General features: G+C 44.9%; 1 protein-coding gene across 1 annotated transcript; it reads right to left on the bottom strand.

Moving 5' to 3' along the window:
• Nucleotides 1-17,821: 17,821 nt before the first annotated feature.
• Nucleotides 17,822-19,872, bottom strand: LOC106600763 (ferritin, middle subunit). Its single transcript, XM_045714923.2, has 4 exons — nt 19,545-19,872; nt 19,021-19,167; nt 18,663-18,788; nt 17,822-18,193 (listed from the first exon to the last, which is right to left on the bottom strand). The coding sequence occupies exons 1-4, from the start codon at nt 19,644-19,646 to the stop codon at nt 18,038-18,040; spliced, it is 531 nt and encodes a 176-aa protein (XP_045570879.1). The 5' UTR covers nt 19,647-19,872; the 3' UTR covers nt 17,822-18,037.
• Between the last annotated feature and the right edge of the window lie 206 nt (nt 19,873-20,078).

Genomic DNA, 20,078 nt, shown 5'->3' with positions numbered 1-20,078 from the left:
AGGAGACAGGCCAGTACATCAGGAGACGTGGAGGAGGCCGTAGGAGGGCAACAACCCAGCAGCAGGACCGCTACCTCCGCCTTTGTGCAAGGAGGTGCAGGAGAAGCACTGCCAGAGCCCTGCAAAATGACCTCCAGCAGGCCACAAATGTGCATGTGTCTGCTCAAACGATCAGAAACAGACTCCATGAGGGTGGTATGAGGGCCCGACGTCCACAGGTGGGGGTTGTGCTTACAGCCCAACACCGTGCAGGACGTTTGGCATTTGTCAGAGAACACCAAGATTGGCAAATTCGCCACTGGCGCCCTGTGCTCTTCACAGATGAAAGCAGGTTCACACTGAGCACGTGACAGACATGACAGAGTCTGGAGACGCCGTGGAGAACGTTCTGCTGCCTGCAACATCCTCCAGCATGACCGGTTTGGCGGTGGGTCAGTCATGGTGTGGGGTGGCATTTCTTTGGGGGGCCGCACAGCCCTCCATGTGCTTGCCAGAGGTAGCCTGACTGCCATTAGGTACCGAGATGTGATCCTCAGACCCCTTGTGAGACCATATGCTGGTGCGGTTGGCCCTGGGTTCCTCCTAATGCAAGACAATGCTAGACCTCATGTGGCTGGAGTGTGTCAGCAGTTCCTGCAAGAGGAAGGCATTGATGTTATGGACTGGCCCGCCCGTTCCCCAGACCTGAATCCAATTGAGCACATCTGGGACATCATGTCTCGCTCCATCCACCAACGCCACGTTGCACCACAGACTGTCCAGGAGTTGGCGGATGCTTTAGTCCAGCTCTGGGAGGAGATCCCTCAGGAGACCATCCGCCACCTCATCAGGAGCATGCCCAGGCGTTGTAGGGAGGTCATACAGGCACGTGGAGGCCACACACACTGCTGAGCCTCATTTTGACTTGTTTTAAGGACATTACATCAAAGTTGGATCAGCCTGTAGTGTGGTTTTCCACTTTAATTTTGAGTGTGACTCCAAATCCAGACCTCCATGGGTTGATAAATTAGATTTCCATTGATTATTTTGTGTGATTTTGTTGTCAGCACATTCAACTATGTAAAGAAAAAAATATTTAATTCGATTATTTCTTTCATTCAGATCTAGGATGTGTTGTTTAAGTGTTCCCTTTATTTTTTTGAGCAGTATATATTAGTATTTTCTCTCTCTTCGTTGAGATATCATGTTATGAATGAGAGGGGGGTGACAGAAAGGTAGAGGAATTTAGTCTGTAAAACCAACATGTTTCAAGCAGACCACCATAGTCCCTGTGCCCAAGAACACAAAGGCAACCTGCCTAAATGACTACAGACCCATAGCACTCAGGTCCATAGCCATGAAGTCCTTTGAAAGGCCGGTAATTGCTCACATCAACACCATTTTCCCAGAAATCCTAGACCCACTCCAATTTGCATACCGCCCAAACAGATCCACAGATGATGCAATCTCCATTGCACTCCACACTGCCCTTTCCCACCTGGACAAAAGGAACACTTATGTGAGAATGCTATTCATTGACTACAGCTCAGCGTTCAACACCATAATTCCCTCAAAGCTCATCACTAAGCTAAGGATCCTGGGACTAAACACCTCATTACTACTAGACCAGACTATGGCACAAAATTAATAATGTCTAATTCTCAATTAACTTAAAAGGAGTCGAGGCACTCAAAGTCAAGAAACTGCTGACATGATTACACAATTTAATTGCAGTATCAATTCATTAAAAGTATACATACATACATGGTTGTAAAGGGAATCATGTCCAGTCCTAATAAGCTGAAGATTCTATCATGAATAAAATTTAACAAGTATTGTGTTAGTCTACCTGAAAACAGAGGCTGATTACTTTGTTGTAGTGAAAGTGAAATTAAAGTGAGTGTCGTGATGCCAACTTTGGACCAACTACATTGAGTGTAAAGGTTTGGATAGGCCTATGGCTCAGCATATGGAATAGAATGTGAATGGTGGGCTACTCTCTCAAGTATTAATTCAAATATGCAGTAGCCTATAAGTTGTGGGCAGAAGCCGAAAAACGTGAAGTTGATCGATCCCCATCGAGGGAGGAGCAGATTTTTATATTTGACAGTAAAACATTCTTATAATAACTATAAAATGTGTTGGCACCTTCAATTCTTCTGTGTTCTGCCCCCCCCCCCCCCCCCCCAAAAGATATAATTTGTAGATAATTGGCCCTCTTTCTGGGACTCACCCACAAACAGGACCAAGCCTGGCCTGTTGAGGAGTGACGGACTCCATCCTAGCTGGAGGGGTGCTCTCATCTTATCTACGAACATAGACAGGGCTCTAACTCCTCTAGCTCCACAATGAAATAGGGTGCAGGCCAGGCAGCAGGCTGTTAGTCAGCCTGCTAGCTTAGTGGAGTCTGCCACTAGCACAGTCAGTGTAGTCAGCTCAGCTTTCCCCATTGAGACCGTGTCTGTGCCTCGATCTAGGTTGGGCAAAATTAAAGATGGCGGTGTTCGCTTTAGCAATCTCACTAGTATAAAGACCTCCTCCATTCCTGCCATTATTGAAAGAGATCGTGATACCTCACATCTCAAAATTGGGTTGCTTAATGTTAGATCCCTCACTTCCAAGGCAGTTATAGTCAATGAACTAATCACTGATCATAATCTTGATGTGATTGGCCTGACTGAAACATGGCTTAAGCCTGATGAATTTACTGTGTTAAATGAGGCCTCACCCCCTGGTTACACTAGTGACCATACCCCCCGTGCATCCGGCAAAGGCGGTGGTGTTGCTAACATTTATGATAGCAAATTTCAATTTACAAAAAAAAAAAAACAATGACGTTTTCGTCTTTTGCGCTTCTAGTCATGAAATCTATGCAGCCTACTCAATCACTTTTTATAGCTACTGTTTATAGGCCTCCTGGGCCATATTCAGCATTCCTCACTGAGTTCCCTGAATTCCTATCGGATCTTGTAGTCATAGCAGATAATATTCTAATTTTAGGTGACTTTAACATTCACATGGAAAAGTCCACAGACCCACTCCAAAAGGCTTTCGGAGCCATCATCGACTCAGTGGGTTTTGTCCAACATGTCTCTGGACCTACTCACTGCCACAGTCATACTCTGGACCTAGTTTTGTCCCATGGAATAAATGTTGTGGATCTTAATGTTTTTCCTCATAATCCTGGATTATCGGACCACCATTTTATTGCATTTGCAATTGCATCAAATAATCTGCTCAGACCCCAACCTAGGAGCATTAAAAGTCGTGCTATAAATTCTCAGACAACCCAAAGATTCCTTGATGCCCTTCCAGACTCCCTCTGCCTACCCAAGGACGTCAGAGGACAAAAATCAGTTAACCACCTAACCGAGGAACTCAATTTAACCTTGCGCAATACCCTAGATGCAGTTGCACCCCTAAAAACGAAAAACATCTGTCATAAGAAACTAGCTCCCTGGTATACAGAAAATACACGAGCTCTGAAGCAAGCTTCCAGAAAATTGGAACAGAAATGGCGCCACACCAAACTGGAAGTCTTCCGACTAGCTTGGAAAGACAGTACCGTGCAGTATCGAAGAGCCCTCACTGCTGCTCGATCATCCTATTTTTCCAACTTAATTGAGGAAAATAAGAACAATCCGAAATGTCTTTTTGATGCTGTCGCAAAGCTAACTAAAAAGCAGCATTCGCAAATGGAGGATGGCTTTCACTTCAGCAGTAATACATTTATGAACTTCTTTGAGGAAAAGATCATGATCATTAGAAAACAAATTACGGACTCCTCTTTAAATCTGCGTATTCCTCCAAAGCTCCATTGTCCTGAGTCTGCACAACTCTGCCAGGACCTAGGATCAAGGGAGATACTAAAGTGTTTTAGTACTATATCTCTTGACACAATGATGAAAATAATCATGGCCTCTAAACCCTCAAGCTGCATACTGGACCCTATTCCAACTAAACTACTGAAAGAGCTGCTTCCTGTGCTCGGCCCTCCTATGTTGAACATAATAAACGGCTCGCTATCCACCGGATGTGTACCAAGCTCACTAAAAGTGGCAGTAATAAAGCCTCTCTTGAAAAAGCCGAATCTTGACCCAGAAATTATAAAAAACTATCGGCCTATATCGAATCTTCCATTCCTCTCCAAAATTTTAGAAAAAGCTGTTGCGCAGCAACTCACTGCCTTCCTGAAGACAAACAATGTATACGAAACGCTTCAGTCTGGTTTTAGACCCCATCATAGCACTGAGACTGCACTTGTGAAGGTGGTAAATGACCTTTTAATGACGTCAGACCGAGGCTCTGCATCTGTCCTCGTGCTCCTAGATCTTAGTGCTGCTTTTGATACCATCGACCACCACATTCTTTTGGAGAGATTGGAAACCCAAATTGGTCTACATGGACAAGTTCTGGCCTGGTTTAGTGAAGCCCCAAAACTGCCCTCGCTAGAAGCCTGTGTTTCAGACATAAAGAAGTGGATGGCTGCAAACGTTCTACTTTTAAACTCGGAAAAAACAGAGATGCTTGTTCTAGGTCCCAAGAAACAAAGAGATCCTCTGTTGAATCTGACAATTAATCTGGATGGTTGAACAGTCGTCTCAAATAAAACTGTGAAGGACCTCGGCGTTACTCTGGACCCTGATCTCTCTTTTGAAGAACATATCAAGACTGTTTCAAGGACAGCTTTTTTCCATCTACGTAACATTGCAAAAATCAGAAACTTTCTGTCCAAAAATGATGCAGAAAAATTAATCCATGCTTTTGTTACTTCTAGGCTGGACTACTGCAATGCTCTACTTTCCGGCTACCCGGATAAAGCACTAAACAAACTTCAGTTAGTGCTAAATACGGCTGCTAGAATCCTGACTAGAACCAAAAAATGTGATCATATTACTCCAGTGCTAGCCTCCCTACACTGGCTTCCTGTTAAGGCAAGGGCTGATTTCAAGGTTTTACTGCTAACCTACAAAGCATTACATGGGCTTGCTCCTACCTATCTTTCCGATTTGGTCCTGCCGTACATACCTACACGTACGCTACGGTCACAAGACGCAGGCATCCTAATTGTCCCTAGAATTTCTAAGCAAACGGCTGGAGGTAGGGCTTTCTCCTATAGAGCTCCATTTTTATGGAATGGTCTGCCTACCCATGTGAGAGACGCAGACTCAGTCTCAACCTTTAAGTCTTTACTGAAGACTTATCTCTTCAGTAGGTCCTATGATTAAGTATAGTCTGGCCCAGGAGTGTGAAGGTGAACGGAAAGGCTGGAGCAACGAACCGCCCTTGCTGTCTCTGCCTTGCCGGTTCCCCTCTCTCCACTGGGATTCTCTGCCTCTAACCCTATTACAGGGGCTGAGTCACTGGCTTACTGGTGTTCTTCCATGCCGTCCATGGGAGGGGTGCGTCACTTGAGTGGGTTGAGTCACTGACGTGGTCTTCCTGTCTGGGTTGGCGCCCCCCCCCCCCCTTGGGTTGTGCCGTGGCGGAGATCTTTGTGGGCTATACTCGGCCTTGTCTTAGGACGGTAAGTTGGTGGTTGGAGACATCCCTCTAGTGGTGTGGAGGCTGTGCTTTGGCAAAGTGGGTGGGGTTATATCCTGCCTGTTTGGCCCTGTCCGGGGGTATCATCGGATGGGGCCACAGTGTCTTCTGATCCCTCCTGTCTCAGCCTCCAGTATTTATGCTGCAGTAGTTTATGTGTCGGGGGGCTAGGGTCAGTCTGTTACATCTGGAGTATTTCTCTTGTCTTATCCGGTGTCCTGTGTGAATTTAAATATGCTCTCTCTAATTCTCTCTTTCTCTCTTTCTTTCTTTCTCTCGGAGGACCTGAGCCCTAGGACCATGCCTCAGGACTACCTGGCATGATGACTCCTTGCTGTCCCAGTCCACCTGGCCATGCTGCTGCTCCAGTTTCAACTGTTCTGCCTGCGGCTATGGAACCCTGACCTGTTCACCGGACGTGCTTGTTGCACCCTCGACAACTACTATGATTATTATTATTTGACCATTTATGAACATTTTAACACCATGACCATGTTTTGTTATAATATCCACCTGGCACAGCCAGAAGAGGACTGGCCACCTCTCATAGCCTGGTTTCTTCCTAGGTTTTTGGCCTTTCTAGGGAGTTTTTCCTAGGGAGTTTTTCCTAGCCACCGTGCTTCTTTCACATGCATTGCTTGCTGTTTGGGGTTTTAGGCTGGGTTTCTGTACAGCACTTTGAGATATCAGCTGATGTACGAAGGGCTATATAAATAAATTTGATTTGATTTGCACATTTTCTCATAAAAATAACAGTTTAACACTGCTTCTATCTAGGATGTAAACACAGTCTCAAATGAGGTCTGAAAACTCAAACTGCTTGCTGTATGTGTTTGATGAACTCCCAAAGACTGAAATAAGATCAACATCTGTTTTTGAGTGCACTTGAAATATTCAGCATGCAATACAAATTGTCCTATGAAGAGGTAACTCCGTTCACCATTTAGCCATTTTTTTTTTTTAAGCTATCCGATGTTAGTTTGACTAGCCTAGCCTGCTACTGTAAATGTCAATTTGCCTGCTCATGAGGCTTGTGTTTCATTAGCTATCTTTCAGTGACATTTTTGTTGCTGTCATGTTTTGACCTGATTTATGTCTCTTTTCAAGTAACAAGCTGCAGGCTTGAAGATACATTCAATCATATACTTTACGTAGAAAGCCAAGCAAAAGCGTTTAGATAGAAAGATGTGTGTGTCATGTATGCTAGAATGTACGTTTAAGAACGAAGTTGCATATGCAAATTAGCCAACACAGCATATCCTACACATATACTGTAGCATACCTGTCACGATTCCCACCGACGGTGGCGCCCCCTCCTGCTCGGGTGGCGCTCGGCGGTCGTCGTCACCGGTCTATTAGCTGCCACCGATTCCCTTTTGCTTTTCCCTTTTTTTATTTTGTGACACCTGTGGTCAATTAGCCATTAGAGGGGCTATTTTTTTAGCTGGCCCGCTCCTGTTCGTGCGGGATTAATGATTGTTTCTTGTGAGACGGCTTGTGTTCGTGTCGACGTTGTTGGACGCCGTATGTATTTTCTCCCCTGTGTGTGGGAACATTTGTTTTTTTGTGTGAGTGTATATTAAAAACCCCACTACCCTGTGTTCGCTGCTTCCTGCGCCTCATTCCTCCTCCACAATTACCAAGCCGTAACAGAATCCCGCACCACGATAGAAGGCATGGAATCAGCGGGAGCAGCGGCCACTCCTCTGCCCTCGATGGAGGAACGCGTACTCCACCACACGACAGTCCTCCATCGCATCGGATCGGCAATGGACCAGATGATGGAGAGGATGGACAGATGGGAGAGAAGTGGTATCCTCTCTCCACCTCCACCTCCCCCGATACAGCCATCTTCGCCTCCCGTGACGTCTGGCTCTGGCGCGCTTCGTCTGGCGCTCCCGAGGGAGTACGATGGGGCGGCGGCTGGGTGCCAGGGGTTTTTGCTCCAGCTTGAGCTGTACCTGGCCACCGTCAGACCTGCTCCCACGGGGGAGGAGAGCGTGAGTGCCCTCGTTTCCTGCCTGACGGGCCGAGCTCTGGAGTGGGCTAATGCGGTCTGGAACGGTCCAGACTCGGCGAGGAACCACTACCCGGAGTTCACTACCCGCCACTTTCGGGCCGTGTTCGACCACCCTCCGGAAGGAAGAGCGGCGGGTGAACGGCTGTTCCACCTCAGGCAGGAGACGAGGAGTGCCCAGGACTTCGCGCTGGACTTCAGGACCTTGGCTGCTGGGCCCGCTGATTCCATGCCTTCTATCGTGCCGTGCTATCACAGCGCTCGGGTGCGCCATTGAAACTCCGCCCCTGCGCTTTCTTTTCGAAGAAGCTCAGTTCGGCGGAGCGTAACTACGATGTGGGGGACAGGGAGTTGCTAGCAGTGGTTAAAGCTTTGAGGGTGTGGCGGCACTGGCTTGAGGGGGCTAAACACCCCTTTCTCATCTGGACCGACCACCGAAACCTGGAGTACATCCGGGCAGCGAGGAGACTGAATCCACGTCAAGCGAGGTGGGCCATGTTCTTCGCCCGGTTTAGGTTTACCATCTCCTATAGACCGGGTTCCCTAAATACTAAGGCCGACGCACTGTCCCGTCTCTATGACACAGAGGACCGGCCCATCGATCCAACTCCCATCATTCCAGCGTCTAGGCTGGTGGCACCTGTGGTATGGGAGGTGGACGCGGACATCGAGCGGGCATTGGTGTTGGAACCTGCGCCTGCGCAGGTGCCCGTGGGGCGCATGTATGTGCCGCTCGGTGTTCGTGATCGTTTGATTCGGTGGGCGCACACACTACCTACTGCGGGTCATCCTGGTGAGGCGAGGACAGTGGGGAGTCTAAGGTGGAAGTACTGGTGGCCCACCTTAGCTAAGGACGTGAGGTCCTATGTCTCTTCCTGTTCGGTGTGTGCCCAGAGTAAGGCTCCTAGGCATCTACCAAGAGGGAAGTTACAGCCCCTCCCCGTTCCACAACGACCATGGTCGCACCTGTCCATTGACTTCCTGACAGATCTTCCCCCCTCTCAGGGGAACACGGCGATTCTGGTGGTTGTGGATCGGTTCTCTAAGTCCTGCCGTCTCCTCCCATTGCCCGGTCTCCCTACGGCCCTGCAGACTGCGGAGGCCCTATTTACCCACGTCTTCCAGCACTACGGGGTGCCGGAGGACATTGTCTCTGATCGAGGTTCCCAGTTCACATCCAGGGTCTGGAGAGCGTTTATGGAGCGGCTGGGGGTCTCGGTCAGTTTGACCTCCGGTTATCACCCCGAGAGCAATGGGCAGGCGGAGAGGGTGAACCAGGAGGTGGGCAGGTTCCTGAGGTCGTATTGCCAGGACCGGCCAGGGGAGTGGGCGAGGTATATTCCCTGGGCTGAGTTAGCCCAGAACTCACTTCGCCACTCCTCTACTAACATATCACCCTTTCAGTGTGTGTTAGGTTACCAGCCGGTCCTGGCACCATGGCACCGGAGTCAGACCGAGGCTCCTGCGGTGGAGGACTGGGTCCAGCACTCCAAGGAGACCTGGAGAGCCGTCCAGGACTCACTAAAGGAGGCCAGTGCACGGCAGAAGAGGAGTGCTGACCGCCACCGCAGTGAGGCGCCCGTGTTCGCACCGGGAGACAGGGTCTGGCTCTCGACCCGGAACCTGCCCCTCCGCGTGCCCTGCCGGAAGCTGGGGCCGCAGTGTGTGGGGCCCTTCAAAGTCCTGAGGAGGATAAACGAGGTGTGTTATCGGTTGCAACTCCCTTCCTATTACCGTATTAAACCCTGGTTTCATGTGTCTCTCCTCAGGCCGGTGGTAGCTGGTCCCCTTCACGAAGATGAGGTGCCGGAGGTCCCTCCGCCCCCTCTGGACATCGGGGGGTCCCCGGCGTACAGCGTACGGGCCATTCTGGACTCGCGACGCCGGGCAAGGGGCCTACAGTACCTCGTGGACTGGGAGGGGTACGGCCCGGAGGAGAGGTGCTGGGTGCCGGCGGCGGACGTCCTGGACCCATCAAGGTTGAGGGAGTTCCACCACCTCCGTCCGGATCGCCCTGCGCCTCGCCCTCCAGGTCGACCTCGAGGCCGGTATCAGCGCGCTGCGGGAGCCGCGCGTCAGGAGGGGGGTACTGTCACGATTCCCACCGACGGTGGCGCCCCCTCCTGCTCGGGTGGCACTCGGCGGTCGTCGTCACCGGCCTATTAGCTGCCACCGATTCCCTTTTGCTTTTCCCTTTTTTTATTTTGTGACACCTGTGGTCAATTAGCCATTAGAGGGGCTATTTAGTTTAGCTGGCCCGCTCCTGTTCGTGCGGGATTAATGATTGTTTCTTGTGAGACGGCTTGTGTTCGTGTCGACGTTGTTGGACGCCGTATGTATTTTCTCCCCTGTGTTTGGGAACATTTGTTTTTTTGTGTGAGTGTATATTAAAAACACCACTACCCTGTGTTCGCTGCTTCCTGCGCCTCATTCCTCCTCCACAATTACCAAGCCGTAACAATACCTTGCAATACAATGTTCTCTAAAAAACAACTGGGGAAAATGTATAAAATTTGGTCTGCAATAAGAGAACCACAGTTTGATTTCTAAACCAGATGAGTTCTCAAGTGTCAGCAGTTGCCCAATACCATGATGGGTAGGCATGCGTAATATTGGAGGCATTGGAGAATGATAATGAATCTGCAGGATTATAGAAAAAGTGGTTGAGTTTGAGTTTGAGCAAAACCTGCAAAGAAAAGGCAACAGACAAATGCACAAACACTAGGGATAACTCAGAAAGATATATTTATTTACTATCATCTGTGTTTTCTCTGGTATTTCTAGAACCACCTGCAACTGGAAACGGACGTTTAAGATAACTGGTTTCCAGAATTGGGAACCAAGAGAGTACAGCCAATACCAGGTTAGTTGTAGAATCTATTGCAGTGTTTTGATTAGGCAAACCTGTAATGTCCAGAAATGCTGGATAACAACAATCTTTGGTTATATCATATCTAGTGTAGCTACAATCTATGGATTTTTTTGCCATGGGCAGAGAGGAAGAATTCACTATATTAGAGCTCAGGGACTCTGAAAAGATGGGACAATCAACTTTTTTTCTACAAATATTTCTCTTAATATTAACAAAATGTGAAGTTTATATTTTGACAGACCAAAGTATCAGCTATTAACACCATGTAAAGGAACAAACTATTTGTTCATTAAATGCAACTAAGTGGATTTATGTCAACTCCGTCAGACACCATAAAAGGCGTTACATTTGTACAATTATAGTCAAACAAGTGTTTAAAGGCCTTGATTGTTTAATGCTAACATTAGATCATTCATAAATGTGTAATACAAATCTCCAAACATATTTTTGTTTTGTTCTATAGCTATATTAAATGCTTTAGGGCTAATTTAGTTAGCAATCTGGCATGGTTTTCTAGATTTTGAAGATAAAATATTAATTATGAAGCTTACATTATCCCTTAGGTCTAGCACAGCAAATACATTAATTGTTGAAGCATATGTTGCAGAACAGTGATTACAATATTTATTCAGAATATTGACAACAACAAAACAATCTATCTTATTATGGGGGTTAGTTCCTCTGTAGAGATGGGAGAACCTTCCAGAAGGACAACCATCTCTGCAGCTCCAATCAGGCCTTTATGGTAGAGTGGCCAGACAGAAGCCACTTCTCAGTAAAAGGCACATGACAGCCCATTTGGAGTTTGCCAAAAGGCACCTGAAGGACTCTTAGTATAAGAGCACAGGGCGAGTCCCAGATGCAGACACGGGAGGCAGTTGGTTTGAGTCTCTGATATTTATTAGTATCCAAGGGGCAGGCAAGAGAATGGTCGTGGACAGGCAAAAAGATCATAACAAGGTCAGAGTCCAGGAGGTACAGAGTGGCAGGCAGGCTCGAGGTCAGGTCAGGTCAGGCAGGTTCAGAGTCAGGGCAGGCAAGGGTCAAAACCAGGAGGACTGGCAAAAGAGAGATAAGAAAAAGAAGGGGCACGGGAAAAACACGCTGGTTGACTTGACATTACGAACTGGCACAGAGAGACAGGAAACACAGGGATAAATACACTGGAGAAAATTATTGACACCTGGAGGGGGTGGAGATAATCGGAAGAACAGGTGAAACAGATCAAGGCGTGACACTTAGACCATGAGAAATAAGATTCTCTGGTCTGATGAAACCAAGACTGATCTCTTTGGCCTGAATGCAGGGTGTCACGTCTGGAGGAAACCTGGCACCATCCCTACGGTGAATCATGGTGATGGCAGCATCATGCTGTGGGAATGTTTTTCAGCGGCAGGGACTGGGAGACTACTAAGGATCGAGGGAAAGATGAACAAAGAAAAGTACAGAAGGATCCTTGATGAAAACCTGCTCCAGAGCATTCAGGACCTCAGACTGGGGGCGAAGGTGCACCTTCCAACAGGACAACGACCCTAAGCACACAGCCAAGACAACGCAGGAGTGGCTTCGGGACAAGTTTCTGAATGTCCTTGAGTGGCCCAGCCAGAGCCCGGACATGAACCCGATCGAACATCTCTGGAGATAACTGAAAATAGCTGTGTAGCGACGCTCCCCATCCAACCTGACAGAGCTTGAGAGGATCTGCAGAGAAGAATGGGAGAAACACCCCAAATACAGGTGTGCCAAGCTTGTAGTGTCATACCCAAGAACACTCCATGCTGTAATCACTGCCAAAGGTTCTTCAACAAAGTTCTGAGTAAAGGGTCTGAATACTTATGTAAATGTGATATTTCCGTATTTATTTATTTTCATATAGATTTGCAAAAATGTCTGAAAACCTGTTTTTGCTGTGCCATTATGGGGTATTGTGTGTATACTGATGAGGGGGAAAAAACAATTAAGCAGTTTTAGAATAAGGCTTTAAAGTCACAAAATGTGTAAAAAGTCAAGGGGTTTGAATACTTTCTGAATGCACTGTATATGGCCATTAAGACCAGATGGTTCTTTAAGATGTTCAGACGTTCATAGGTGACCAGCAGGTGCAATTAATAATCACAGTGGTTATAGAGGACGCAACAGGTCAGCACCTCAGGAGTAAATGTCAGTTGGCTTGTCATAGCTGAGCATTCAAAGGTTGAGAGGTCGATAGAGACAGAGGAGAAACGAAACAACAGGTCCCGGGATAAGGTAACATGTCAGGTGAACAGGCCATAGCTGCAGGCAGAACAGCAGAAACTGGAGCAGAAGCACAACCAGGTGGACTGGGGAGTCTTCAGGCCAGGTAGTTCTGAGGCATGGTCATACTTATTTCCCTCATTAAAATGCAAATCAATTTATAACATTTTTGACATACGTTTTTCTGGATTTTTTTGTTGTTATTCTGTCTCTCACTGTTCAAATAAACCTATCATTAAAATTATACATATCAATGCATACACACAAACTATCTAGGTCAGATAAGTGAGAGGCGTTGTGCCGTGAGGTGTTGCTTTATCTGTTTTTTGGGTTGAGGTTGGGTTGTTGACTGACCATCATGTCTTAAAGTAATGATGGACTGTCGTTTCTCTGCTTTTTGGGCTGCTCTTGCCATAATATAGACTTGGTCTTTTACCACATAGGGCTATATTCTGTATACCACCCCTACCTTAATGCACAAATGCCAAGAGTGTGCAAAGCTGTAATCAAGGCAAAGGGTGGCTACTTTGAAGAATCTCAAAAATAAAATATATTTTGATTGTTTAACACTTTTTGGTTAGTACATGATTCCATATGTGTTATTTCATAGTTTTGATGTCTTCACTATTATTCTACAATGTAACATTAAGAAAAACCCTTGAATGAGTAGCTGTGTCCAAACTTTTGACATGTACTATTTTCTGGAGACTGAGACAGGGGTGGTCGGGGATAATTTCCTCACTAACAATCACCTCTTTCAGTTGTCGGGTGTTGAGAGCCGCCATGCTCCCACAGATTAATTGTGAATGGACAGAATATGCCAGCTGCTGGAGCAAAATAGACCTGCTATTGTTCCTTGTTAGAAACGTCCCACACCTGAATGTGATGTTGAAAATGATTTGAAAATAAGTCTGTTAATTCATAGATATTTATCAAAATAAAGCCATGTTTCAATGCATGTCACAGGAACCGGAAGTGAGACGTGTAGGCTTACCTTGGTGTGAGGTTTTGATAACCATGTGAATCTCTCTCGGACAAGGTAACTTTTATCAATAGACTCACTGAATAATTGTGTTTGGCACTTTATAAAGATGAAACGATCTCCTGCTGCTAACCGATTCCAAGGTATATTGAAGTTCCTGAAAAGGTTAGTCCAGTAATGTTTGTTGGCATATTATTTTATTTCCACCTCTGGTGGTTATTTACAAATGTTTGTCGTGCAAATTCCACTGTCTTTAAAAGGAAAAAGAAACATGTTTGTCCAACCATAACACATGGATGGCTAATGTAGAAAGAATGAATTGATGGATTCTAGCTAACACAACCAGAACTTTCACATATACAGAGACAGGCAGCTATCATGGCATCAGTCTTTTTCGACTAGCTAGTGTATAGTGACACCTACTGATATGAACTGGTAATGCACGTTTGGTTAGAATAGTGCAATAGAATGAATGACATTCAATAAAATCTACTTCATGAAAAGGGGATATTATTTTCAAAGAAAATGTTGATTTAATGATTGAATAATTGGATTTTACAGGAAATCAGTTCCTATAGTGAGCCCTAGTAAACAAACCTCTGGTGGACCAGATGGAGACCAGGACAACAATAGCTGAGTGCTTTTATGACTTGAGCATAAAAAAAGTGATTACAACGTGTACTGTCTTCATTGTAACTCTGCCTTTCATAAATCTCCTAGAATGAATAATTGTAGAAGAGCACTGTAGTCAGATGAACAAATAATAGGTATTATGTCATAAAATTTAAACCTGTCTGTCTATTGCTTAACATTATGCATAGAGGGAAATATATATTTAAAGACATTGTAACTTTTCTTTGCATAACGCTCATCCCTGCTATGGAAGTTAATTAAACACAAGAGTATGCTGTCCATTGAAGTTGTTGTCTCTGGCTCTTTTGGTATCAGATTCATAATGAGTAAGAGCAAGGTTTGTGGTAGTTTGAAAGAGTTTGATCCACCTTAGGCCAGGAGTGTTTCCAATCCACATAACCTGACAAGAAAACTCTCAGTCCTATAGTCATAGCACAGACAAAAAGGGAAGCTGCCTAAAACAATAATATTTTGTCATGGCCTACGAATAGGACCCAGAGTTAAACCTGACCAGGTCATGAGATCAGGAAACACTCTACGCCCCAGAAAAGACACTTACACATTTTGCCACACCACCTTGGACCCTGTGGTGTCACCTCTGGCTAATGACGTGCAGTTCAAGAACAATTAATTCTTTTGGAACAACTTTTTACTGACTCAAGAGTCATGACTCATGATTTGTTTTTTTCTGAGTGACTCATATTAGTTCTTAGTTTGACCAACTGGCCGCATGAATTATACAGGAAGATTAATATGCAATCCTTTGGTGATGTGCTCCGACCAAGAACTGTCTGTCATATGCGCACAGGCAAAATAGATCATGCTGCAGGCAGCATAGAGAAGAAAAATATATTGAATGCAATTAATTGATTGTTGTATGTTATTATGGACACAGCTTTGTAGAACCAAAACATAAACAGCCTCTGCTCAACAAACTCGAGAATGGGTGGTGCACAATTTGCCCAGTGTTGGCCGTCATTGTAAATAAGAAGTTGTTTGTAACCGACTTGCCTCGTTAAATAAAGGTTAAATTATTTAATACAGAAACATAAAAAATATATTTTTAAACACTTCTCTGCAGCTTTTGACGTTATTGATCATAATCTGCTGCTGGAAAAAGCGTAAGTATTATGGCTTCACATCCCCTGCTATATTGTGGATCTAGAGTTACCTGTCTAACAGAACACAGAGGGTATTCTTCAATGGAATCCTCTCCAACATAATCTAGGTAGAGACAGGCATTCCCCAGAGCAGCTGTCTAGGCCCCTTACTTTTTCTATCTTTACTAATGACCTGCCACTGGCGCTGAGTGAAGCCTGTGTGTCTATGTTCGCTGATGACTCAACACTATACACATCAGCTACTACAGCAGTTGAAATCACTGTAACACTTAAGAGCTGCAGTCAGTTTCAGAATGGATGGCAATAAATAAGTTAGTCCTAAATACATGAATGTCAAAAACTAAAGGCATTGTATTTGGGACCTAAAATTAAAACACTAAACCTCAACTAAATCTTGTAATGAATAATGTAGAAATGTAACAAGTTGAGGAGACTAAACTTATTGGAGTTACCCTGGATTGTAAACTGTCATGGTCAAAACATATTGATACAACAGTAACTAAGATGGGGAGCGATCTGTCCATAATAAAGCACTGCTCCGCCTTCTTAACACTATCAACAAGGTAGGTCCTACAGGCCCTAGTTTTGTCGCACCTGGACTACTGTCCAGTCGTGTGGTCAGGTGCCACAAAGAGGGACTTAGGAAAATTACAATTGGCCCAGAACTGAGTGAGCAGCACGGCTCACCCTTAAATGTACACAGAGAGCTAACATTATGCATGTCAATCTCACATTGCTCAGAGTAGAGGAGAGATTTACTTCATCACTACTTGTATTTGTGAGAAGTATTGACATGTTGAATGCACCGAGCTGTCAGTTTAAACTACTAGCACACAACTCAGACACCAATGCATACCCCACAAGACATGCCACCAGGTCTCTTTACAGTCCCCACGTCCAGAACAGATTATGGGAGGTGCACAGTACTACACAGTACTGGTCCTGTGTGGCTCAGTTGGTAGAGCATGGTGTTTGCAACGCCAGGGTTGTGGGTTCGACTCCCACGGGGGACCAGTACGGGAAGAAAAAAAATAACGTATGAAATGTATGCATTCACTACTGTAAGTCGCTCTGGATAAGAGTGTCTGCTAAATGACTAAAATTTAAAAATGTACATAGCCATGACATGGCTACTATTCCACATCAAGCAACTCATTCAAGCAGTAAAATAAGATTTAAAAACTAGATAAAAATACAGCTTATGGGACTGTGAAGAGACACATAGGCACAGACAATACCATATGCACTATAGACACACACATGGATTTTGTGTTGTAGATATGTGGTAGTAGAGAAGTGGCCTGAGGGCAAACCCTTAATGTGTTGTGAAATCTGTTTAGTAATGTAATGTTAGTTTTATTGTATAGAACTGCCTTTAATTTGCTGGACCCCATGAAGAGTAACTGCTGCCTTGACAGCAGCTAATAGGGATCCATAAAGAAATGTTGGTAAATGTCAAGTTATGTCATTTAGTCAGGTGCTATCTAGTGGCCTTTTTGGATACTTCAAATTATCACAACTCTCTGGCCTTCCTTGTGGCCTTATCACATGTAAAATATACTTTAAAATAGAATGACAAAGCCACAAAACATTACCCTAAATGTAAACCAACTTAAAGAATGCTATCACATTTAATTTAAAAAAAAGTGAAAAATATTTTTACCATGTCAATATTTCATGGTTGTAAATGTTGGTGGCAGTTGTGTAAAGAAAAATGGATGAGTAGCCATTATAGAAAATGCCACTGCTGATAAAACACTTTAAGGTTATTTTCCCCTTCAACCATCTGGTCTATCCACTAGAATCCCATGCACTATATGGACACATGAAAAATAGCAATATTCCCAGTTAAAGTATAAATTACCGAAGTTAGATTCCCTGTTACAGAAGACTTCAGTAATTTTGGTAAATTACCAGTAGCTTTGCAACCTTATGACAGCTCCAATAAGCCGGTTATGGTGATCTAGAGGCTTGTAGAATCACTACTATTTTGAGAATTCAGTTCATAGTTTGCTGTAGGGGAACTATTGGGCATTACCAACTGAAACAAAATGAGTAAAGATTTAGTTGTGTTTCAGTAAGAGCCAAACTTCACCATCACTAGAGAATTGCGCCATTTGGATTTACCGAGCAGGAAGCAAGGTTTTGATTTACCTCTAGGTCGTCTAATGACCTGAGATGCTGAGTGAAGGTCCACCTTGACTAGTTACCCACTTATGGGTAAAACGTTGACAGTTGGGCCCTTAATTGACATGTCTAACATTTATTTTACTAGTGCCTTCTGGTGACAGGTAATGTCCTTTATAAACCTCATGTTAAATTTTTATTGTTATGACCCTCAGTCACTAGTAGTTCTACAACTGTCAGTATTTATCACTGGGTATTGAGATGCTCAGTAAGACGGAGCAAAGAACCTGAATAGACTGTTACAACATCCATTACAAGTCAATGCTTTTTCTTTTTATTGTTTTACAAGATGCCTTGCCTCCAATACAATAGTGTTGTCAACAAAAACACCTCAATGTTACAGCTGTGTTGCACTGCACCAGTTTAACACTCTCCCCTCCCTCTAAACACAAAGCCAGTAGGATCTATCAGAGAAGCCAGGAGTCCTGGTCTGAGGCTGGATGCCGTAGCCTGGGGATGGAAGTGGTTTAGCTCTGGCCTCCCAGGGTGTGCTTGTCAAACAGGTACTCTGCCATCTTGTTTTTGACAGCATCCATCTTGGTGAGGTTGGTGATGTGGTCACCCAGCTTCTTAATGGCCTCCACCTGTTCGTTCAGGTAATGGGTCTCCAGGAAGTCACACAGCTAAAGAGAGAAAACACAGGTCAGACAAGAGAATAACAGAATATTGTAGATACAGTAACAAGAGCCTGGTGGTAATGGCATAAGTGCAGAGTGTTTCCAGCTTTTTTAACAAGGCAAGTCAGTTAAGAACAAATTCTTATTTACAATGAGATCCTAACGTGGAACAGTGGGTTAACTGCCTTCTTCAGGGGCAGAACATTTTTACCTGGTCAGCTAGGGGATTCAATCCAGCAACCTTTGTTACTGGACCAACGCTCTAACCACTAGGCAACCTGCCACCCCTTATGCAAACTTAGGCATTAGCTGCATTGTGTGTCTAGTGTGCATCAGTGGACTATTGTGTGTGTGTGAAGCAGGTCACACAATCTTGTGTCATTAGTTAGAGCTACAACAACCTGCTCATCTCCTGGGACAGTACCTGTATTCTATGTGATAAATACATGGTATGTGCAGTTCCAATATAACTTACATGGGGGTCAACCTTGTCAGAGGCAATCTTGTGCAGGTCCAGCAGGGCCTGGTTCACATTCTTCTCCAGCTGCAGAGCACACTGCATGGCCTCCAGCCCATTGCCCCACTCATCACGTTCTGGCTTCTACACAGGACAGAGTGAACACAGAAGTGTTAGGGACTACTAGCAGACATTAAGGTTAGGATAAAGTGAACAGAGTAACACCCCTCACACTGTCAGTTCAGTGGTTAGAGACAGTATGTTCAGGACTACTCCAGGTTCTCTAGATAAACTTAATGCTGTAGACACTCCATGGAGTAAAGACATTTCTATCAGTCTACAATCTAAATGTGTTTTTAGATGCTCAGGGGCTCACCTTGATGTCCTGGAGTAAAATGCGTCCACCTCTCTTGTTCTGGAAGGAGAGTAGCTTGTCGGCGTGCTCCCGCTCCTCGTCGCTGTTCTCCTTGAAGAAATGCGCGAAGCCAGGCAGAGCCACATCGTCACGGGAGAAATAGAAAGCCTAGGTGGATAAATATAAAACTGTTTAATAGAAAAAAAACATAACAGCATTATGTTCTTGTTGTGGCAACTAAACGTGATGACAAAGGCATGAATCAGTCTAGCCTGTAGTCTACTTGGTAACCTGACAATTAACCCGTCAAGGAGTTGTTACGCGCTCTGTCCAAGGTAGGATAGATTCCCGGCTTCATTTGAATGCTATATCTACCTGAAAGTTCTTAACAAAGTAAAACTCAAATATGAACTAGAGGGAGTTACATTTCTTGGTTCTTTAATTGTCTAGGCCTGTAGAAAAGTCAGGTGAAAAATGGCATTTAGGCCCAGGAATAATAATACACAGGTAGATCAACAAAACGGTCATCTTGGTAGACTCCTTACCATTGAAGTGTAGGTGTAGGAGGCAAACATCTCCATGTTGATCATCCGGTTGATGGCAGCTTCGCAATCGTGGTGATAGTTCTGGCGGATCTGAGACTCCATCTTGGCAGATTTTCTTTTATATCAAAATGAAATGTACAAAAATAAAGTTCCTTCGACTATTTTGCTACTATAGTTCAAGTAAGTGTTACGTTATCAATCCGGAATGTTCTATAATAACGGGACGAAGGCAGAGGAGTTCCGTTCAATCACTGTTGAAGCAAGAACTTCTTCATGCGTCTTCTCAGACTTGTGAAGTGGAAGGAGCCTTGTTCCCTCTATTTATTGTTCCGAACGGAACGCGTCAGTGAAATCCACCCTCACAGAGCGTAGCCAATCACCTTTAGAATTTCAACAGGAACTAGGCGGATCATTTGACGACGAGCCCACTCATACACCTCATGACCTAAAGCTAAGATTATTTATTATATTAACAAGAGAGACGAGTGACCACTCTAACAATGGAAATACATGTGCTCAACGATTGAAGACAGG

This window comes from Salmo salar, chromosome 03 (genome assembly GCF_965601325.2).
Source record: "Salmo salar chromosome 03, fSalSal1, whole genome shotgun sequence".
In the NCBI taxonomy this organism is placed as follows: Eukaryota; Metazoa; Chordata; class Actinopteri; order Salmoniformes; family Salmonidae; genus Salmo; species Salmo salar.
Note: the sequence above shows the minus strand (reverse complement) of the source record. Positions and strands in the feature narration are given on the sequence as shown.